The sequence below is a fragment of the Genypterus blacodes genome, unplaced genomic scaffold, assembly GCF_046128005.1.
Source record: "Genypterus blacodes isolate CSIRO-AG114 ecotype Tasmania unplaced genomic scaffold, CSIRO-AGI_Gbla_v1 ptg000007l_1, whole genome shotgun sequence".
Taxonomy (NCBI): Eukaryota; Metazoa; Chordata; class Actinopteri; order Ophidiiformes; family Ophidiidae; genus Genypterus; species Genypterus blacodes.
The window spans coordinates 957,303-978,683 of NW_027466821.1; the positions used below are offsets into that span (position 1 = coordinate 957,303).

Here is a 21,381-nt window from a genome sequence, read left to right on the forward strand (position 1 = left end):
GTGTGTGTGTGTGTGTGTGTGTGTGTGTGTTGGGGATTCGAGGTGTAACCAGTTAGAGAAGTTAGAGCCTCAAAGGTTTGCGGGGCTCATTTTCGGAACACTTAAAGCAAAGTGCCAGATGCAGCACTTGTGCATTATTTAGACCATTAGCTCTACGGCACAGCAGGGACACTCTGTGGCTTTTGTGGGGGTGATAGCATGTAGTTTACTCCCTGCTGCAAAGTTTTCAAAGTGTTTTTTATCACATGTGGATAGATATAGGATCAAACGTTTTTAGAGTCATAATTAGCAACAAGAGTTATTTTAAATGGGAAGTCTGTACATTTCTTTAGTTTTTCCTTTCCCCCCATACAGTCTCTATTGTTGAGATGTTTGTATGTTTATGTCTTTCGCAGATGAACATGTTGCTACGTCTGCAGGAGGCCGCCAACTACTCCAGCACGCAGAGCTGCGACAGCGACAGCACCAGTCACCACGACGACCAGCTGGACTCCTCGCTGGAGTCGGCGCTATGAGGCCGAGAGCCGTGCCAGGGAGAGAGGCGGGGCGTGACTTCGTGAACCTTTGAAACCTCACTTCGCTCGGAGATGCGCCAAATGTGCGCAGGCAGAAAAACGCAGAATATGAAAAGTTGTATCATCCAAAATGGAATACGCGCTATTCTGAGAGAAAGGCATATTTTTACATTATAAAAAAAAGGTGCGATATTAAAATGTATTATTGTATATATTAAAGGGCTGTAGCCAACTCAAGTCCCCCTAGTGGACGAAATGAACAACACTGTTACAGAATGGAGCCTTTATTTTTTAGAGACGACAAATGGTGAATCTAAGACGGCGATCGCTTTCGGTAGGGATGTATCACATTTTGGCAGACAGCTTTTCATACATGAGAGGTGGGGAGGGTTAGTCTTTCTGAGTTACTTTCAGTTCCGGGGCGTCAGGCGTTCAAGAAAGAGAGAACGAGAGCCAAGAAGTTTGATGCGATGGGACTGGATTCTTTTTTTTTTTTACAAATCCCAGTTATATCCTCAGATGTTTACAATGCGACGGGCAGATTCTGTTGGTTACATCTTTTCTAGTTTACAGAGGTGCTTCTCACAGATACACACTCATGCAATGCACTCATGCACACAGGGCAGCCGAATGGAGTAGCAAAGGAGACTAGTTTAGGATCGGATACACTTGGTTCATGGCAAGAAATCCAACCTGCAAAAGTATTCTTGAGCAAGGCATTGGAATGGGACATAAACACCTGATTGTTACGTTTACACCGTAACATGGCTGCCAAACAGATGTGGTTACTGTTGACTGTCTGGTTGACCTTAAAGCTCAGCGAACCATCACTGTCCTAATGTAAACACTGACCTCTGGCGTGACCTCTAGTATTGAGTATTGTTTGTGTGTTTACATGCACCACTGGTTGTTAGATCAGCCTGCTGGTTAGATATCTGACAGAGTGATATGGCTGCTGATATATGGAGTAGAGACTTAAGGCCTCAGACTGAAGCATTTGCTTTACTGCCCAACCAGGTATTAATACAGTATTGTCACACACCCACACACACACACACACACAGTCCGTGGTTCAGTTCTCTGTCGAGCCTCATGGTGCTGGACTTCTCTGCTCGCTGCCCTGCAATGCCGACAAGCACAACGAAAAGCGCATTGTGTGGGTGTGTGTGTGTCCTCCAGCCACATCGCTACTGTGAAGAAAAAAACAGACAAAAAAGTGCCAATTTTTCTTTGATTTACTGCCAAATGTGCACACACGCACACACACACACTCAGACGATTCTGGACGTTGTTTTTTTTCATCCACCTTCCACGCTCCTCAGCCTGTTGTCATGATAACAGGTGATGCCCTCTGTGAGCTATCACAGTACCAGGCTGCATCGCACTCCCCACAACTTTAATCTTTTGGCATTTGCTTTAGCTCACTTGGAAACTTGAGTGGTTTCACTGCTGCGGTTTTTGCTGCAATAGGAAACATATTCAGTAATGTATTGTCGGCTGACTTTGACGCCTTCGCCCCTTGACTCGTTATATAATTTTCATCAGTATCGGAACTCACGTGGCATCTAAGTAGGCACCCAAAAGCATATTTCCAAATGCAAGAATGCTGGTGTGGGGGAGGGGGGATCTCTCCTGTCTGGTAGATGGACCAGTCCTGGAGATGAAGAAGGGAGCAACGACACTGGTGCTCTCTCACTGCCTTAAATGTGCAAAGGCTCGGGCGGTATACAGTGAGAAGATTGTGACACGACACATTAACGATGGACGATCATGATCTGCTTCCTGCTACGTTCTTGATGCTGCTTGTAGTCGGGGAACATCAGCCTCCCGCATTTTGTTTGTCCTCGTCCTTGTTTGTGACAGTAAGAGTACACAAAGCGGACAGAGCTTGTGCTGTATTTGAATTTAAAACTGACCAATATTGTATAAATATATAAAAGGGGGTGGGTATTTTTTAGTTGTTGTTTTTCACCCAGTTGAGCTGGGCTCACTTGAAATGACAGGAGCACAACCAAACTGTTTTGGGTTTTCTAGCCTGATGAGCATGTTTTAAGCTTTTTAAAAGGTTGCATTGAGAAGAAACCTTTACCTTTATGTACGTGTGTATTGGATGGAAGCCATTTTGAATTTTTTCATCGTCCTCGCTTTGTTTAACGAGTGGGTTGGTTTTGCACAGTTGCGGTGGGAGGAGGGGGGGGGGGGGGGGGGGGGCTGTAAATACTTACGTCTTGCACAGTGAATCAAAGATGCATTCTGCCCTGTTGTTGTTCCAATATGCTTATCCCGCTGAGAAAAATTATCGTACTGAAAAAAAGATGCAAACACTCAACACACTGTCAGAAACAGGTGTATGTCTTGTGATGATTGGATGTTTGCCTATGCAGGAGGCATACAGTGTACAGTGTGAAACCTTTATTCTTTTTATTTTAACTCAGTATAGCAACGTTTTCACTGACTGAGAACAAAGATAGGCGCTTTTCCAGTCACCCATCTCCCGTTCCCTCGATTGTGTCTTTTGGAATCTCTATTGTTCCTTATAGAAGCACTTCCTCTCCAGATGTTAAACGCTTTCTGTCACAGGCTTGACACTGTCTGAGGCACTGAAGCTGACCCGACGCCGTACTGTATCCATCTACCAACAACCAGCAGGTGCTACTGGTCAGTCGAAAGCCAATCAGACCATCAGAGACTGAGTCATTGTCACAACCTCAGGACAATCCTACCCTGTGTTCAGCCTTGCATGTGTCTCTGCAGCCAAGCCTCTGATGGTTTGCATATACTTGTGGCCAATATGGTGTAATTGCATGTTAAGGGGGTTAATCGCCATGGCGAGAGGTTGGCCCCACTCCTTTCCCAGACTATACCAAATTGCCAAACCCCAATTTAGATCTTGTGCAGTTCTGAGCTGGCACACACACTGACCCCTTGTCATTAGTTGCCAAGCTTGTCAATCCTCTACAGTGTACACCAGGGAGGTGACAGCTGAAATATTTTCCACTTACACTTTGCAGTTACATCTCAGTTAGAACCATAGCATTTACTCTGGTTTGAGAGAGTTTCTTTTCCTTTTTTTGGATGAAACATTTGTCCTTAAATGTTTTATATTTTGTACATTTGTATGTAACATATCATGTAAATAGACAGAGACAGTGATTTAACTCATCTGGAGGATTTTGTAGTCTTTGTAAAGCCCTAATAAATGGTATTTGGTGTCACTCAAGCAAACGGAACTGCAGCTGTTTTGTGTGTAAATGTTCTTGTGTGGCTCAATATGTGCAACACGTGGACAAAGGTACATCACCTGTACGCCTGAACATACACCCATATGTAATGTAATGTAAATGTCAATTTTCAAGTCCATTAATATCACACTCCAATTGCTTAACACTACCTTTCCATGATGGCAGTTTTGCTTTCATAGATCGGGCTGGGCACTGATTTGAGGCAATAATGCCTGAGTTAGAATCACACACAAAGCTAGAAATACACTATTGTCTACTACTAGATGCCAACTCATTTGACCCTGACCTTTGTATCATTACCCGAACAGTGTATATCACACAGACGACTCAGTAACAGTGCTTTAAAGGTTTAATTAGAAAACACAAAATTACAATGCTTACAACAATGTCCGACTCTAAAGCTACATAAATAAATATTGTCATCAAACTAACAAAGTTACAACATTGATGTAATCCAAACTAGCAAATTTAGAGCAATATATTGTAATTATACATTACTAAAACTGGTTCAACTTTGGCTTGTACAGTATTCACCTTATTATATAACTTAATTATATATAAATACTTATTATTATACTCATAGCATAGTAGACAAAGGTATTTATAATGTAATGGGTAAATCTTTCAGGTGGTAACTGGTTGTTGATAACTTGTTTCCATTTTGCCTGCAACGCACAGTAAGTACAGTAGGTGGCGGTATGCACCTTCTAAGTAAAAAACACGTGACTTATCGTGGAATCTGCCGACACAAGCAGAGACGCAAAGATGGGCCCGGCTGCTACTCCTGTGACTGACTCCGACGCACTTAAAGCGTTTATAAATAAAGGAGCTACGGTGTCTTTGCCAAAACACTCTTACTGGTTTGACTTCTGGGTGTTTTTGATCTTTGATACGGCGTTAGTCCTCTTCATGCATTACGTCGTCCCGTAAAGCGGTAAGTGAGATATGTTTCGGAAGTTGCTAAGCTACGGAGCTATCACAAGAGAATAAGAGATAACCTCAAATGTCTACATGGCACTCTGGTGAGCCGTTTACAGTCGTACCTCGTGTGACCTTACTAAGTGAACATCTCTTCACTGCTTTTACTCGCTACATGGGAGAGTCTGGACAAACAGAGTCCACACAGACTTAGATAAGTTACTGTGACTCAACACACCCACATTGATTCGGACTGCTGAAACGAGAAAGCTTGAGTAAGATTTCGAAGAATATCTACACTTTATACAGGTGCGGCTCAATAAATTAGAATATGGTCGTCTTCCCCATGTGTCTATGTCCTTGGTCTCACCCATCTCTTCCTCTGTTTTGCCTCCTCACCCTTTCACCACGCGCACTCGCTCCTCTTCTTCTTCCTGGTTGTTAACTGTTCATTTCCTTGTTGTTCTTCCATTGTCAGACATTGCAACACTGGTCCTGTCTATATACTGTATGTTTACCAATTGTAGGTTCATGAGATGCACCCCTGAGCTTCTATAGGAACCTGGTTGATCATTGGTTGATCTAACACTTGACACAGTCCTAAATGTGATGCTTTCATTACAGGGTTGCACCCCTGAAGCTGAAGACCTGCTGTGTGGCTCCTCCTTGCTGACTGCTTGCCTGCTGTTTCTTACCCAGCTTTGAGTGAAATTAACCTGATATCTGAGGATATCAAACTACCAGCTACCTGGGCCTGGGCGATGGCGGTGAAAGCTGAAAATGCACTGCATCCTGATTCCATCCGTGACATTTGAATCACAGCTCTTCTTCCCACGGTGACCTTTAAGCGAAGCCTATGAAACGTCTGCCTTCATGGATTCACTTTGTAGCCATGAAGAGATCAAGTGTTGTTCACATTTGTATTATGGATGAGTACATCAGGACTTTTACATTGTACATACCAGTTTTATAATCGCTCAGACCCTATAACAATGTTAAATTAATTGAGTAGATTGGAAAAAATAATCAATAACTAATCTTTATTTTGTACAGCTCTGTGTACTTACGTGTTCTTGCTTAGTGCATCCAGTGAACCTGAGGTGTAGCACAGCTATGGAGAGAACCCATCACTTCCAGTTCTGGCAATGTGAGTTGTGTTATAAGATGCTTGCCACCGTTGACAGGAAAGGGAATGTATTTCCATCCAAAACAATGAAATCATTGTGATGTCATGGAGTCTGTTTCCATACCAGTGGCACAATGCACATGGAAAGATTTGCAAATAAAGCAATTTACCTGAGTTAGATGTCTACCCTTTGGTTCTTGATTACTACTGTATACTGTTTGTGTACATTTTCAAGAGACTTCCCTGTTTCAGACGTCATCATAGTTAAGGGCATTGCATGCTCTGAGGCCATGTGTTGAGGCAGCTCAGCTGAAAGTCTAAGCAGGGCTGTGGGGAACAGCAGGGAGCAGAATGGGGAGACTGCTTGCATAGCCAACCTGTTTGCTGGTTAAATGCAAGGCAGTAGACTGTAACTGGGTGTTGTAGAGGGTTGTACTGGCACTGGTTCAGGCTGCTGGGATGAGATGTGGTCGCAGTGTGCTTGAATTATTGTGATGTGGTTTGTAACTTAAGTTTTGTGCACACATTGCCTGAAGGTTAGGACACATTTTCCTCCATTGCTTTTTTCAGCAGTAGTAGCAGTGTGGCAGGGACAGCATTAAGAGCATACTCTCTTCGGACGTGTCTGAACTTAATGCAGCTTTGCTTGTGGCACACTGACAGCATATCCACAGGGATCACTGACCTGTTCAGATCCATGCACACAAGCATCACCTGAACCTTCATATGCCTGTGGCTTATGGTCACACAGATAAGTGCATTTCAGGGAAAAAGTCCTTGCTCTGCAAACAGTCCAGCAGAGAATCCAGGAGCAAGAGAAAGATGTGACGGGTCTTCAGCAGAAGATGGAAGCCATCAATCCTTCTGTGATAAAGCAATAATTGAAAGTGAGAATTCCAGCCCGCTGCAAACACATCACACCCCAGCAGCCTGAAACCAATGCTACCACTCTATGATGCACTACTACAGCAAGATCAGGCTACTGCCTGGCATTAAGTTAGCAAACAATAACCAATAACCTCCCTGTGTACTCATTCATACACTCTCTCATAGTGACACACTATCATTGTATGAATGGTTGAATATAAGGTACAATTAAATAAATCATCACGATCAATTTCAAATTAACTTTTGAAATGTTTTAATTATCATGTCATGTTGTCATCTTTCACTCACACTCGCACACAATCAATGTTGTTTGCCCTCATCATTAACTTCAATTCTCTTTCCCCTGGTGAAGACTGCAGTACATCCGGCGCTGACTCGGCTGCAAAGTAGACTTTATCTTCTCATGGGTGTTGTGCCTGCGTTTTAAAATTTTGTCAAATCTTACACTAATGAATACGAGTACATCATGGCTGTAATCCATTATCTCAGAGCGTGATTTTTGGGTAACAGCGAGTGCACTTATTAATATGACCAGCAGGAGGAACTAAAACCCCAGAGGAGCCTACAGTATCTTTTACAGTAGGGGTGTGAAAACAAGTCAGTATCCGCTACTACTGTAAAATCAATCAAGTCCCATGTATCGACAATAACCACTAAGTATAGCTTTATAGATCACAGATAAATGGTACCGTTTCCCTCAAACAAATGGACAGAGTGACAAAACATCGGCAGTAATGCAATTGCTGAGCTGCTCAGTCTATGCGATGTTATTGGAAGAAACTGCTACCATGCGACGTGGAGACATTTACCTTTTAAAAAGTTGAAAAGTGACCGAATTCCGTCCTAATTCATATATTTTACACGAATCCCACATCGTTTAATAATGCTTTTATTTTGCAAACGCATTTTCTTCGGTTTAGTGTTTCCGGTATTATCTCTTGTTGTCGTAGCTACCTAGGCTGTATTTACAAATGTTGTCATCTTTACACTGACCAACAATGGAAACAGTTCTCAGTTCCAACCGACCGGAAAACACAGGTCCGTTTTACCGGAATTAGGTGACATTTGTGCCTTTGCTTACTATGAAACGAGCGTGTTTGTTGAAGTTAGCTTGCTGAGATAGTCGTGTAGCTCAAGCTAACAGCACGAACTGTAAATAGCAGATGTAAACGTTGGAAAACTTGTCAACAATAAAACATGTTCACAAGTATTCACTGTGTTGAATTACAAGTTTCTTAGAAGAAGGCTGACCAAACATGGCAGTTTTATATTTCCCACTATTTGGTTTTGATGTTGTCAAAATTATATCAGTAATGGAACCTTGGGTGCTGATGTCGATTATGTCATTGGTACGCGGAAGTTAGACGGCAACGGTGATGGAACGCAGACATGTAATAGGAATTCCACCTTTAAATAACTATTACTAGGGTGGGGAGATGTTTATCCTAGAATCTGCCAGGACACACTGACGATGTGTTTGGAAATATTAAAACATACTGGAATAATTGAACTATAGAAAGTGATGAAAACTGATAGTCAAACCAGATCCTGTTTAGTGGCACACATGATCACACAGATTCCTATAGTTGTAGTAGTAGCATACTTTCTCCTCCCTCGCATCTACCTCACACATATCACGTTTGTGTGCATCTGTCCAGATGTTTTCCTGCCACTGTCGTCGTTACGGCTCCTGGTGCCTCCACTGCGGCTAGTTTCTGCAGCGATGTGGCAAGTTGCCCAACGCAGAGATGTTCTGGACTACCAAAAGCTGGAGGAGTTTGTGACGTCGGTGACTGCGACGGTTCCAGACCTGCTCGACCCAAAGCAGCGGGCCAAGCTGCTCCTTCACCTGCGAGCAAGGGTAAGCCAAATACTGAAGATAATGTAAGAATACTGTAATACTTAGATTGAGATACTTTGCTGGACAGTGAATGTTTCCAAACTTCTCAAAGACACATCTCTTTTTAGATTGTGCTTCATTTGTGCAGTGATGAAGCAACAGCCAACGTTTTGTCTGTACAGCCACACCTGGAAAGGATTCGCCCACCAGGATATACAGGGGTACGTAAGAACCGCCCGTACACAGTTCCAGCATCGACGTGTGCAGCATAGTGGCCTGACTGCGTGTTACATGATTAGTGATGTTTTTCAGGGCGGGGACGCTGAGGTGGACGCAGAAGAGGCCATTTTCGTGGAGCTCATCCAGACTCTGCTGAAAGACCCAGCAGAGAGGGAGCATTTCTATCAGGCACGGAGGCCCCGGATTTCTGGCCCAGCTATCCCCCTAATGAGATTTTGACTCTGACAGAGTGGCGCAGAAATCCTTTGTTGTCATTTATTTATTGATGTATTCATTTGAGTATCTGTTTCCGTCCGTTGTGGTCTTGCAGGAAGTCTTTCCAATAGAATATGGACTCGGCTATGACACAGACATGCAGCTCCTGGTTTGGGAGTTTCTTTCTAAACTGGAGAAGCTCCTGCCTGTACCGGACCTCGGTCAGGTGAGACTTCACAGCCCGGAGCACAAAATCAATGATGGCGGCTTCTGACTGTAACAGTAACTGGGTTTGGGGAATCCAGTGTAACTAAGGGGTAGAATAGGCTACTTTTATAAGCTTATAAGACATTTCTCAGTCTGAAGTGTGCTCTGTTTGTGAGCAGACCGTGTCGTGGCTCACTCCTGCCCCCTCTGTGCTGATGGACTGTTTGCAAGCTCTCTCCAACCCTGATGACCTGAGGTTGCTCCTGCAACACCACAAATGTCTTGAAGACTTCGGCACACAGGGTAAACCAGACACATAGGGCCCTCGCGTTAACACACACTTGCAGCAGCTGGATACATCGTCTGGATTCTGAGATTGTTTAATCATCAGGCAATAGTACACGTGTGAAAGACGCACTTGAAGCAGATCTGAGATATTGAGTAAATGCTAATTTATCTTCTGCTCTTTTTAGGTAATACTGTGGAGATGTCCACCCAGGTCTTCACCTGCTCCGAATGTCCGTTCTTTCACATGCAGGAGTCCTACCTGCTGCAGCACATGGAGCGCAGTCACCCTGAGGAGTACAGCAAACTGCAAATGGCTGCAGAGGCTGATGCTGTCCCCAAGAGAAAGATGCAGCGCCCAGAATTCCCAAACCCGTTCCCCATCCACGACAGGCCGAACCCTCACACGTGCCAAGAGTGTGGCAAGACTTTCACCCGCGCCTCAGATGTGACCCGTCACCAACGCATCCACACAGGCGAGCGGCCATACATTTGCCAGGAATGCAACAAAGGCTTCAAGAACTCGTGGGATCTGACCAGACACCAGCGTATTCACACTGGCGAGCGTCCCTTCCTCTGTCCACAGTGTGGCAAAGCTTTCACTCAGATGGGCTTGCTGAAGCTGCATTTTGAACGAACTGCTTGCAGTCAAACGTGTGACCCTCCTCTAGACTTCACAACAGAAGTGGTGGTGGCGGAGGAGACGACGGAGGAAAAGGGTAGCGGAAAGTACAAGTGTCAGAAATGTGGCGAGAGTTTTGACAGCATACTGGAACGCCTGAGACACAGGCAGACTCACGTGGTGAAGCGCCAGTACAAATGCCTGCAGTGTGAGAAGATCTATGGCCGACCATCGGACCTCAAGAGGCACCAGATGAAACACACCGGAGAGCGGCCGTTCAACTGCGAATGCGGCAAAAGCTTCACGCATGTGTGGCTGCTGAACAAGCACAGGCAGATCCACAGCAGGGAGCGCCCTTACCCGTGCAAGGCATGTGGGAAGAGCTTCACACAGCTGCAGATCCTCAACAGGCACCTGCTGACCCACAACGGCCAGCGACCTTTCCAGTGTTCCTACTGCGAGAAGAGTTTCACCCAGCTCGCAGGCCTGACGCGACACGAGAGGATCCACACGGGTGAGAGACCGTACACGTGCTCGGCGTGCGACAAGACCTTCCTCACGCACGGCGAGCTGGCGAGGCACCAGCGCAGCCACAGCAACCTCCGGCCTTACTGCTGCCCGCAGTGCCCGAAAAGCTTCAAAACCAAGCGGGCCCAGAGCGAACACCTCAGCACGCATACGGGCCAGCGTCCCTTCTCATGCGCTCGTTGCGGGAAAAGGTTTGCCAAGTCGACCTCGCTCGTCCGACACAACCTGACTCACACGGGGGAGCGGCCCCACCAGTGCGCTCAGTGCGGGAAGACCTTCCTCACATCTGGCGAGCTCCTCCTCCACCGGCGCATCCACACGGGGGAGAAGCCCTATCCCTGCTCCTACTGCGAGAGGAGGTTCAGGTGCTCCTCTGACCTCAACATGCACACGCGAACACACACCGGAGAAAAGCCACACTGCTGTCTGTTCTGTAGGAAGAGCTTCTCCACATCCACGCGGCTAAAGCGACACCTACGCACGCACATGGCAAAGGGGATTCTTGTGCAATCACTGAATCTTTGAGTGGATAGGAAGTAATTATGTACTTTATTTCTTTGACGATGATCATTTGTAATTAAAAGTTTTAAAAAATGCCCTTTATCTTTTGCTGGATCTCTCATATGTGATTGTTTTCTTTATAAGCTATAAAAATATTAAAGTGATAAAGTTGACTTTAAAAATGCTGCGAAGAGCATATATAAGATTGTTTTTGAAGTACTGAAAAGTTTACAATTGAGGACCAGGAACAAAACATGAATTGATTCATAGTTTTAAAGGTCTGTCTTCCAAGATCAGGATTTAGATAGCCTGTGTTTCCACTGTGATAAGCTGAGAGGAGCCTCAGTTGAATAAAGCATTTTTATTATTTAAAAAAAAAAAAACTACCATGGAGCATCGCTTTCTAGAGTGTGATAGTGTTATACAAGAACGATTACAGCTAAGAAAGTGGCATACATTGACTTGTTTTGGCCACATGTAACAGCCCAACCAGCTTTGAGCTGGACAGCATAGATCCAATCTCACTAATCACGTTTAGCTTGTCAGCTGTAGGTTTCAGGCATCAGCTCAGAGTTATCAGATGCCTTCATCAATTCTGACAATGCCTGGTTTCTGTTGACTCCCCTTATTGTTTGGCGGCGTTCCACTGATAAGAAATTATACCATCAGAAATTCATAAATATATTATGCATTTCTATCAGCTGATGAATGTCATATAATATCGAAAATTAAAATATGTGACATACAATAGTTCATTTTGGCCGCTGAGACTGAATGATAGTAGAACATTAGCTTGCCTCCAAGCTTCCCGCCGGGTGATTTATCCACTTAGACTTCCGGTCCCACCCACATTCTCGTGTCGCTTCCGGGTAGCCACAAGACTCAACCAGCGAGGCGACATTACATCCAAACCCGTAAACAAAAGTTACCAAACGGTTTAACTTCCACGAGTCATTAAACGAAAAGAGATGCATATCAAAACAGGTACGTAAGGAAAGCTTGTCGACGCATCTTGCCGGAATTTGTTACTTTTAGACGGGTCACTGTTGCGTTATCTCATCGATAGCTTAGCTTTTGGGCGCTAGCAACCGCTTGCTCGCTGCTTTGAATGGACGGTTACGAAACTTTGGCTACGGCTAACACGGAGCTAGCCCGCCATCAATCTCTGTAATTGATAATATTGCGGCTAATCTCCTCGGCGAAAGCGTCCCGGACACGATGGTTTAGATTTTTTTCTACCAACGAATGAATAATGCCGTCGAGTTAAATTCGTCATACCGGGATGTTGCTAACAGAAGTTTGCTAACACTGGTGCTAGCTTGTTAACTGCCAGCATCGAGTACAGAAATAGAAACTTGTTGTCAGCGTCCAACGAGCCGCACATTTCTTAAAGTCTTCGTGGAGTTAGCGCAGTTATTCGGTTTATTGAAAGTTTCTCCTTAAATTAATGGGGCGTTGTAAATGAAGTCGTTTCTATAGCAGCCAGAGTGAAATGTGCCCTGTAACGCGGACACGCTGCTCGGGCCGGTAAACATAAGACGACGCAAGTGTGGCGGATACGTTTGATTCTGAACGCTGCTGGCGTAAACGATATAATTATCTGACATTTTATATTCTGTTATAATTTTACACGACTGAGTAATTTTATTGTCGGGGAGTTATTCGCTGGCGTCATTGTAAATGCCTAGAAGTTAACCTGAATGTTTGAAATCTGGCGTATTGGTCATTGGAGGCACTTGCAGTTGTTTGAGCGAATGCGGCCGTAGGTGGCGCTGTTTAAAGTTAGTCATACTTACACAAGTGATATTAGAAGATATGACCGTGGGGCCAGGGTCGTGATACTTGATGTTTGTATTTGAGAGCAAAAATCCTAAAAGGAGCTCTGCCTAACAATATCATCACCCATACGTATAGTTTGGTCAGCTAAGTTACAAGGTTTACAACCATGGTGTCATCCGTACGAAGTTAAGCAGTGATGTCATACTTGCACATTACTAAATAGAGACCCCAGACTTTGGGAATCGTGTATTAGGATTGGTTCTGGTGTCAGCACAATCTTGATCAGATTATAACTTTTTGATGCGTCTTATCTAAATCCCCCTCCCCCCGACTCTGTTGGCCTTTCTCTTTCAGGTACATGGGAAGTCAGCAACAGTGTGTGTGAGTCAGACCCCCTGTGTGACCCAGCAGTCCTCGTTTCAGCTACAAACTCTGAGCCGCATATTCGCAACCGCCGACTGTCCCCTGGCTCAGGCAACTGTGGAGGTGGGGGTGGGGGTTGTATCTCCGGGGACGACCGGCAGCTTTCACCAGGGACTCCAGAGGGGGAATTGATTGGCCCCAACCACGCACAGATCGTCGGCTTGCATAGAGAAAAAGAACGTAGGGGTCAACACAAAGGCCGCAGCCTTCGAAGGGAGAGTCAGAAGGGGGTCAACCGGCCCCACAAGGTGAGCCAGAAGGAGAGGTGGGTGGAGGACAGTCTGTCACTGCTCAAGCCCCCTCCCGCCTTCCCAGTGCAGGACAGCCCCGCCAAGCTGCAGCCCGCTGTCAGCTACGCCTCCAAGGTGAAGGCAGGCGCCACATGTGGTTTGCTAGAGGAGGACCGACCCGCCATCGGTGTGTTGCTACAGAACGAGTGGGGTCTCAGTTTCATCAGTGAGGCACGGTCAACTACAGATAGCCCCAGCCCACGTCCTGTGGCCCCCATCCCCCCGCCTCAGCCCACAGACGCTAAACAGTCAGACCCACGGCACGAAAGTATTCGCACAACCCAGCCCCCCGAAGAAACACCCGCCCCAGTCACTACCTCAGTCACCCTGGCCCCACGCCCAGAAGGAGATGAGAACAACGGGAAGCTACTGCTTAGTTGTCGCCATCTAGTGGAGGCTTTGAATTATCACAGTCGAGGTGAGATCTTGGTGGTTATTGTTATTTTTTATGTTACGAAATGATGAATTCCACACGAGATCTAACTTATGCTATTCCTCAACAGAATGGAATGCTACCTGTAACAGACAGAAAAGAGGTAAGCTCACACACACTCCCATCATGCCACATACTAGAATGTACTATTCCCTTAAAAACTAGGGATATTTTGAGAGAAGTCAAGGCAGAACATGGGGGGGAAATAAAGATGGTTAGATTGTTGCCTGGGGAATCCACTCTAACTTGCGGTAAGAAAGCAGAGGGCATGTGTTGGTCTTTCACGTCTCAGAACACACTTGCGTAACGAGTCTAGTTTACAATGTAGCTGTAAAGATTGCTTTAGTTATTACACCATAGAAAGGCACTGGAATTTACTCGGCAAACGTGTAGAAACCAGGGAGAGATGGAACCGATGAGGAGTGACCTGCACTGTAGGGGGCGTTCCCTCTGAGGGAAGTGGTTACATTGAGCCTGCCAAGGGTGGGCGATCTAAAAGTCCATTTCTGGTACAAACCATTGAGATAAATAGGAAGGCCATTGTGACTTTTTTCTAGACGATCTTTAAAAACATTTTCCAACGTCACATTCATTAACCATAAAGCACAGCATGATGTGAATGACTTGTTAACCCTTTTTTTCCAGATCCAAAAAGAGTCGTCTGGTACAAGGACACCCACAAGCACCCAGCCTAGCAGTGTGCTAGTCACCCCCCCACCCCACCCCCCCCCCCCCACACACACACACACACACACACACACCATACAAACATGTTAACACAGAAAGACGGATACATTTGAGTCCCCTTCACACACTGCACTCAGGATGATGTCTTCACACAACAACACACTGAGACACTTTGGACTAACTCCTTTGAGATCTTACAGCAATGGACTTTTTTAACGCCTTACAGAACGCTTGCCTTAATCAGTCCTGTTCTTTCATCGCGTCTCATTTTGATTTTTAGCTTGTACGCATAGTGCTGTTTTTTTTGTTTTTTTTTAAAGGAATCTGAGCAACTGTATATTTTTGAAAGCTGCCGTTTTATCTACTTTTGTTGTCCTCTGTGAAGCGAGTGGTCAATCAAGCACTTTGTAAAGGAAAATCTGTAAGAAGCCCTCACCAGAGTGATTATTTTTCTCCCTTTATATATATATATATATATATATAAATATATGGAGGGATGTCTACCTGCATTGATCTCCCATTATTGTAAAGCAGAGGACTTTTGGTATGTTCCGTTTACAGAAGGGTGTAGTCAGCAGCACATTAGAGTTCACCCGATCCCCCCCGTCAGATCTTAATGCTGTTTTCCTGTCTTATTGCGTTGTTTTTAGTTTTGTTTTTTTTGCTTCCCTAATCGGTTGAATGTTACTCATGAATCCATAAGGGATCTCACATGTTCATTGATTTTGAAAAAGAATTTATTGAATTAAAAAAATTACACTGGAGAAGGAGGAATGTAAGTGAACAGTATTGCTTAATAAAAATGAATAAACTTGACATGTTTGAGTTTTTTTTATTCATCCTTATCCCTTGCAGGGTTGAAACACTAATCTCAAAGAGAGAAAATCCAGATAAACTTAGAGAGCTAAATGTCATCTTGTCAATCAGGTCAGTATATATCCACACACCAGGAAGGGGTCCATTTGAGCGAGGCTTCTTGAGTCCTGATCTCATTACTTGCTGTAGATGTGAATGAAGCAGACGGCAATGGAAAATGCAGTGCAGTGGACCTGGGTTGAATCTCCCTCTCTAGAGTAACAGGTGTCGCCTCTTGAGACACTTCTGGAACCGCTGCTGCCTGTCATTGACAGACTTCCAACAACATATTTAGCACCAGAGTGTCGCTCAGTCTCTCCAGGTCACTTCCACTTCATCTGTTCTGTACCTGGGACAGGAGAAACAGGATTACTGCCTGAATCTGACACAAATACAGCACTGCTGTGGTTGTGAGAAAGGCTAATATACTTTGAAGCATCTGGCAGTGAAGTACATTTCCCCATGTAAAGTACAGGACACTACTAATTTCATGTGTTTTGATTGTAGACGCTTTGGTTTCATGTATTCGCCATTGCCAACTCCTGTGCACTTAATTTGTCTGGCAACAATTTGTATAAAAGTAGTTTAAATCTTGAACATGTGAATAGGTTGCTCACCTTTGGGTGATCCACGAGTCTTTCAGCTCTGTGACATAACCAGACCTAAACATCTCCCAGCCAGCTTGAGCAATCATTGCTCCATTGTCAATGCAGAATCTGTAGCACAAAGTAAACAGGGTTATCACTTATGTAGGACTGAAAATCAAACAGGATATTTGACAGGAATAATGGAGGTCTCTTGGAGGTTGGAACAGGTTTTGTGAGAACGGTGAACTTCTGGTCCTGGAACCTCCAGCTGTATGTGCACATGCATAGCAAACCCTGATGTAATTTGCTGTCTGTACAGGCAGGTTTACCGTTCATCTGTAGCAAACAGCTTGGCTCCTCTCTCCTTACACATCACACCCATCATCTCCTGCAGCCGCAGGTTACCTGGACAGGACATAATATAGTTGGAAAGAGGAAAAATCCACCAAAAAGGACATCACAGTCCTATATTGGATAAACCTTCTACAGTAAACTGGTCGTCTTAGTCTGTAACATTTAACAACAAAAAAGTGTTCCAACCAATGGTTTTGGATTGGAAATATTGCATCACAAAAAGGAGCTAGACTACATTTGAAAGTGTTCCTGATTTACTTACATCCCACACCCCCGACAATGAGGACCTCTTGGGATCCACAATGAGCCATGGCCCTCTCTGTGATTTCTACTAGCATGGAGAACACCGTCTCCTAGAGGGACAAAACACAAGGACTCAAACAAAAATGAAAAATTTACCTTATTGTCTAAATCCGCAAAAATGTGTCACTGAGTGCGGACGGTTCAGACCTGCAGGGAGAAGCAGAGGTCCTCAGCTGTACACTGACTAGAACTCAGCATCTTATTAGCAGCGTCCTGTGGAACAAAGAGCCTGTTAGGTTCAGATGAAATAGGTTTGCACTCAAAACAAATCATCATCCAGGCCTGAGTCAAGATGAAGAAGGTAATGGACGTCCACATCACTCGCCTCAATGAAGGACAAAATCCCTGAAAATGAGACGTCCATTCCTTTGACTGTGTACGGCAGCTCCACATACTTATTGCCCCTGATGTCAGGAAAGACACACACACACACACACACACACAGTCAGTCCTGTGAAGCTGCCTTTGTGGGAAGAATCAAAAATACGTAATCACTCACTTCTTAGCCATCTGCTCTATGTTGTAGCCTGGACTGGGGTCATTGGAAATCTGCAGAGGAGAAACAGTTCCAGGAGGCCAAATTATACACACACACACACACACACACACACACACACACACACACACACACACACACACAAAGGCCAGGGGGGACAACGCGCCTGTAATGAAGACAAAAACAACACCAACCTTAATCACTCTGGCGAACCTGTCCAGGCAGTTGCCTACTGCGATGTCAATGGTCTCACCGAATATTCTGTATCGGTGTTCCGAGTACGCAATAACCTTCAAAAAAGGAAGGAAGGACAAAAAGGTGTCATTGTACCGGTCATTGTTTTTGTCACACACACACACACACACACACACACACACACACACACACCTGTGTATTCCCCCCGCTGACGTAGAGCACCGTGGGGTTCTCGGCTTTTGTGATGAGGCGGCCCATCTCTATGTGGCCGATGCAGTGGTTAACGCCGAGAAGGGGCTTCCCCCAAAGCTGAGCCACTGTGCGGGCCACCAGGGCCACAGTCACCAAAGGAGCCCCCATACCAGGACCTTTGGTGTACGCCACACAGTCCACATCTGCGGGTTTTAATCCTGCTTGTTCCAGCGCCTCCTTCAGGACGGTTAGTATGATGGCGCGGTGGTGTCTGGCTGTCTCGCTGGGCAGGAAGCCTGGAGAGGGGAAAAACACTCTCAGGGTCAGATCCATCACTTAGACCACCGACCCGCCACCATAGTGAATTTAGTGTTTGGGTTGCACTTGCCTTGCCCAGCAGGTGTAATGTAGGTCCTTCTAGGGTTAGAGAGAACTTCACCATCCCTGATGATTCCAATGCCGATCTTATTCGCACTGCCCTCAAACCCGATTACCACAGTCATAGCGGCAAAATACTCTAGAGGGCAGTAGAGAGCACGTCCATTTTAGCAGGTACTACTAAGTAGACTTAAAGGATTGTGTTGAATTTCCCTTAATTAAACATTTCTTTTATCAAGTCTTTTTCAAAGCAGGAAAAGTTAAAATATCATTAAATCAAACTACTACACTTTTGCAAACCAAGACAGAAAAAAACGTTCTGGTGACGGGATATTGTACCCCGGATGTACATGACGTTTAAGAGTTAGAGAACCAAACATGTATCATTGATATGCTAGCAGTGGCAGCAAACAACCTCCCTAAAACTGCATTCTTACACCCTTTAGATGTATAATAGTTTGGACTAAAACCGGTTACCTTGCTTATAACTTCGCCCTAACGGCTCACATTAATCCTAGTCAAGCTAATTAAATGTATAAAGGAAATATTTACGAGCTAGGCTAACTTGTGAAACTCAAGTTAGACCATTTGTACCTCCGAGGACCCATAACACAGGTAGAAACAGATATCGCCTGATGAAAACCTTTTTCTAACTTCGCGATTTAATTCAGCGGGATATAAATTAATCCCTATACGTTTCAGCAGAAAGAAAATATCATGTTTACCACACATTTGATAAAAGCTGGTAATATTTTGTCTTTTTCATTAGGCAGATGTTCGGGTAGTCGGTGAAGCATGTGGTGATTTGATAGACTTGAGCTTTGTGTGTTTGGGGGGAAGTGACTGTGAAGCAGCGCCTAAGTCATCGAGCATCCTGTTGTGCAAGCGCAAGTAAGTTATTATTTGCATATGTGTTTCCTGAGATGTATTCTGTGTTTGAAATGAAAACGCGAACATTATGTGGCCACATTTGCATGAGTTGGTCGACACCAACTCGCTGTAGATTGTAGCTCCATGCATTCAGAGTGCAGGCCGGGCTGCTCTGCTCTTTGTTAGCGCCGCTGCTCTCCAGGCCGCTTGTGTTGTAACATGGGGAACAATCTCACATATAACACAACATCTCATATAGAAGTTGCTCGTCCGCAGCATAGATCCACATTTAAACAAAAATATTTCAAAGTACAGTGCAGCACCGGCACTTAAACTTAAATATACTTGCAGTTCAAGCGAGATTTTTGACTCGTGTTGAAAATGAATCTTTTCGAGTTTGAGCTCGACCAGTATTCACGCCGATATGTGCAGATGTGAATACTGTATTGTCGTTTATTATTATACAGTTAGTTTTATTACTATTTTGGTTGTTTATTTATCTATAGTGACTCAGAGCCTCAGTGTGCAGGTATTAATGGTGCACACAGTTCAGAGCCATTAACACTTGCATTTTCACCTAAACGCATCGATCTGACTTTCCAGCGGCGTGTGTGTTGCGTTGTGTGCGTGGTGTGTGTCTGCAAGGTGTGTTTGCGGTCCGAGCAAGTTCAAGCATGAAGAGAGGGAAGAAAACAGAGGAGGCGGCCGCAGATAACGACGATGGGACAGGTAGGACACAACCTGTTATTATTCCACAAATAATTCACTGATCACGATTGTAGTCGATGCACAGCTGGCATGCTCTTGTTGCTATGATCCCTCTGGTCCTGTTGTGCTCTCACAGCCACTGGGAAGAAAGCGAAGAAGACCAAGGAACCTGAGGCCCCGGTGTTGTACGACGACCCCCCTGACACAATGACCAGCAAAGACGGGCGTGAAGCCAACATGAAGATCACCTCCTGGAATGTGGATGGGCTGCGGGCGTGGGTGAAAAAGAAGGGCCTGGATGTAAGTCGATACTTATGACACTTGTTTGAGAGTTTTATAGGTAGTTAACACACGAGACTTCATCGTCATCAGCTGACCCTTGATTGATAGTGTTGTAGCGATGGATCATCTGTTCAATCTGACCAATGATGCGTCTTTTTCTCAGTGGGTACGCGAGGAGGCTCCGGATGTTTTGTGCTTGCAAGAGACAAAGTGTGCAGAGAAGGACCTCCCCGCCGACATCACCTCCATGCCCGAGTACCCCCATAAGTACTGGGCTGTCTCAGCTGAGAAAGAAGGCTACAGCGGCGTAGCCATGCTGTGCAAGACGGAGCCCCTCAATGTCAACTATGGCATTGGTGAGTGGACAGCAAGTTGCATTTGCAACCATTAAAGTTAAACTGCAAATGTGCCCTAATCTCTGGTCAACTGTTTGCACGCAAGCCCTCATTTAACCGTCTCTACCAACCCCCTCAGGTAAAGAGGAGCACGACAAGGAGGGTCGCGTCATCACTGCCGAGTTCCCGAGCTTCTACCTGGTGACCACCTACGTGCCTAACTCGGGCAGAGGCCTGGTGCGGCTGGACTATCGCAAGACCTGGGATGTGGACTTCCGGGAGTACCTGAGCGAGCTGGACCAAAAGAAGCCGCTGGTGCTGTGCGGCGACCTGAACGTGGCCCACCAGGAGATCGACCTGAAGAATCCGAAGGGGAACAAGAAGAACGCAGGCTTCACCCCGGACGAGCGCGAAGGCTTCAGTGAGCTGCTGGCTGCTGGCTTCACCGACAGCTTCCGCGAGATCTATCCTGAGCAGGCCTTCGCTTACACCTTCTGGACCTACATGATGAATTCCCGCTCCAAGAACGTCGGCTGGCGGCTCGATTACTTTGTGCTGTCGACCGCGCTGCTGCCAGCTCTGTGCGACAGCAAGATCCGTGGCAAGGCGATGGGAAGCGATCACTGCCCCATCACTCTTCACATAGTTGTGTAGTCGAAAGCGCTGCCGCTCTGTCATCTTCTGTTCCTACTCGTGATGGTTTATTGAAATATTATTTGACATAAATCCCATTTGTGCTTTCTGGAATTCCTCATGAACCAAACAGCATCGGAATTCCTCTTTGCTTTTGTGTGAAGGATATGCAACACTAAATACACAAAATGTCTAAGCTGATATTCAGTGATTCATGACCAGCTTTTAAGCCATTGTTGCCCTTTTCCTCGTTGGTGCTTTTTTCCCACAGTACTTGTAGGTTTTTGTTGTAAATGAAAGTAATAATTTTTTTAAAAGAATCAGGAATTTGTTCAAAATCTGTGAAACTGCTGTTATACCACTTTGACATTTCTCAATAAAAACTGGATTTACAAAGTACCCTCTGTTTGTTATTCAAAAGACTTCATGAAGAATACATATTAAGATCAGGTAGCATCTAGCTGTGTTCAGTGA

At 45.1% G+C, this 21,381-nt stretch overlaps 5 protein-coding genes and 1 long non-coding RNA gene across 9 annotated transcripts in view; 5 read left to right on the forward strand and 1 right to left on the reverse strand.

Annotated features, from left to right (window-relative positions):
- The window catches only part of nav3 (neuron navigator 3), a 144,763-nt gene extending 142,068 nt beyond the window's left edge, over positions 1 to 2,695 (forward strand). Inside the window, exon 40 of the mRNA XM_076150703.1 lies at positions 396 to 2,695. Coding sequence (XP_076006818.1) covers positions 396 to 515 — 120 coding nt within the window. The 3' untranslated portion in view covers positions 516 to 2,695. The remainder of the gene's footprint in view (positions 1 to 395) is intronic.
- A 1,490-nt stretch (positions 2,696 to 4,185) lies between these two features.
- LOC143000690 (uncharacterized) lies at positions 4,186 to 5,975 on the forward strand. The gene is made up of 2 exons (XR_012963644.1): positions 4,186 to 4,691; positions 5,300 to 5,975. It is a non-coding gene; the product is annotated as an uncharacterized LOC143000690 (long non-coding RNA).
- A 1,618-nt stretch (positions 5,976 to 7,593) lies between these two features.
- On the forward strand, positions 7,594 to 11,448 carry LOC143003407 (uncharacterized). Of its 2 annotated transcripts, none has more exons than XM_076154033.1 (7): positions 7,594 to 7,727; positions 8,348 to 8,550; positions 8,658 to 8,750; positions 8,842 to 8,937; positions 9,080 to 9,190; positions 9,351 to 9,474; positions 9,645 to 11,448. In XM_076154033.1, the coding sequence occupies exons 1-7, from the start codon at positions 7,688 to 7,690 to the stop codon at positions 11,129 to 11,131; spliced, it is 2,154 nt and encodes a 717-aa protein (XP_076010148.1). In that variant the 5' UTR covers positions 7,594 to 7,687; the 3' UTR covers positions 11,132 to 11,448. The 2 variants fall into 2 exon arrangements, with proteins under 2 accessions (XP_076010148.1, XP_076010156.1); XM_076154041.1 differs by having other exon boundaries at positions 7,657 to 7,747.
- A 505-nt stretch (positions 11,449 to 11,953) lies between these two features.
- On the forward strand, positions 11,954 to 15,535 carry LOC143001267 (uncharacterized). The gene is made up of 4 exons (XM_076150775.1): positions 11,954 to 12,091; positions 13,241 to 14,017; positions 14,103 to 14,135; positions 14,678 to 15,535. The coding sequence occupies exons 1-4, from the start codon at positions 12,076 to 12,078 to the stop codon at positions 14,725 to 14,727; spliced, it is 876 nt and encodes a 291-aa protein (XP_076006890.1). The 5' UTR covers positions 11,954 to 12,075; the 3' UTR covers positions 14,728 to 15,535.
- A 48-nt stretch (positions 15,536 to 15,583) lies between these two features.
- On the reverse strand, positions 15,584 to 18,867 carry osgep (O-sialoglycoprotein endopeptidase). 2 transcript variants are annotated; one of them, XM_076150737.1, is made up of 11 exons: positions 18,805 to 18,867; positions 18,090 to 18,218; positions 17,702 to 17,997; positions 17,509 to 17,604; positions 17,318 to 17,367; positions 17,144 to 17,222; positions 16,966 to 17,031; positions 16,778 to 16,868; positions 16,491 to 16,566; positions 16,192 to 16,290; positions 15,584 to 15,923 (listed from the first exon to the last, which is right to left on the reverse strand). In XM_076150737.1, exons 1-11 carry the CDS (start codon positions 18,809 to 18,811, stop codon positions 15,884 to 15,886), a joined length of 1,029 nt encoding a protein of 342 aa, XP_076006852.1. In that variant the 5' UTR covers positions 18,812 to 18,867; the 3' UTR covers positions 15,584 to 15,883. The 2 variants fall into 2 exon arrangements, with proteins under 2 accessions (XP_076006852.1, XP_076006861.1); XM_076150746.1 differs by lacking the exon at positions 18,805 to 18,867 and adding an exon at positions 18,557 to 18,685.
- Positions 18,443 to 21,303, forward strand: apex1 (APEX nuclease (multifunctional DNA repair enzyme) 1). Of its 2 annotated transcripts, none has more exons than XM_076150763.1 (6): positions 18,443 to 18,694; positions 18,849 to 18,970; positions 19,595 to 19,678; positions 19,794 to 19,957; positions 20,103 to 20,295; positions 20,414 to 21,303. In XM_076150763.1, the coding sequence occupies exons 3-6, from the start codon at positions 19,624 to 19,626 to the stop codon at positions 20,926 to 20,928; spliced, it is 927 nt and encodes a 308-aa protein (XP_076006878.1). In that variant the 5' UTR covers positions 18,443 to 18,694; positions 18,849 to 18,970; positions 19,595 to 19,623; the 3' UTR covers positions 20,929 to 21,303. The 2 variants fall into 2 exon arrangements, with proteins under 2 accessions (XP_076006878.1, XP_076006871.1); XM_076150756.1 differs by having other exon boundaries at positions 18,444 to 18,694; positions 19,553 to 19,678.
- The last annotated feature ends 78 nt before the right edge of the window (positions 21,304 to 21,381 follow it).

Coding starts and splice junctions, on each gene's coding strand:
- apex1 (XM_076150763.1), top strand. CDS start 19,624: ATGAAGAGAGGGAAGAAAACAGAGGAGGCGGCCGCAGATAACGACGAT. Junction 19,958..20,102: donor TGAAAAAGAAGGGCCTGGAT/GTAAGTCGATAC, acceptor TCTTTTTCTCAG/TGGGTACGCGAGGAGGCTCC. Junction 20,296..20,413: donor CAATGTCAACTATGGCATTG/GTGAGTGGACAG, acceptor CAACCCCCTCAG/GTAAAGAGGAGCACGACAAG.
- osgep (XM_076150737.1), bottom strand. Junction 16,869..16,965: donor ACCTCTGCTTCTCCCTGCAG/GTCTGAACCGTC, acceptor TTGTCCCTCTAG/GAGACGGTGTTCTCCATGCT. Junction 16,567..16,777: donor CATTGTCGGGGGTGTGGGAT/GTAAGTAAATCA, acceptor TGTCCTGTCCAG/GTAACCTGCGGCTGCAGGAG.
- LOC143003407 (XM_076154033.1), top strand. CDS start 7,688: ATGGAAACAGTTCTCAGTTCCAACCGACCGGAAAACACAG. Junction 8,551..8,657: donor TCCTTCACCTGCGAGCAAGG/GTAAGCCAAATA, acceptor ATCTCTTTTTAG/ATTGTGCTTCATTTGTGCAG. Junction 9,475..9,644: donor TGAAGACTTCGGCACACAGG/GTAAACCAGACA, acceptor TGCTCTTTTTAG/GTAATACTGTGGAGATGTCC.
- LOC143001267 (XM_076150775.1), top strand. Junction 14,018..14,102: donor TTTGAATTATCACAGTCGAG/GTGAGATCTTGG, acceptor ATTCCTCAACAG/AATGGAATGCTACCTGTAAC. Junction 14,136..14,677: donor CTGTAACAGACAGAAAAGAG/GTAAGCTCACAC, acceptor CTTTTTTTCCAG/ATCCAAAAAGAGTCGTCTGG.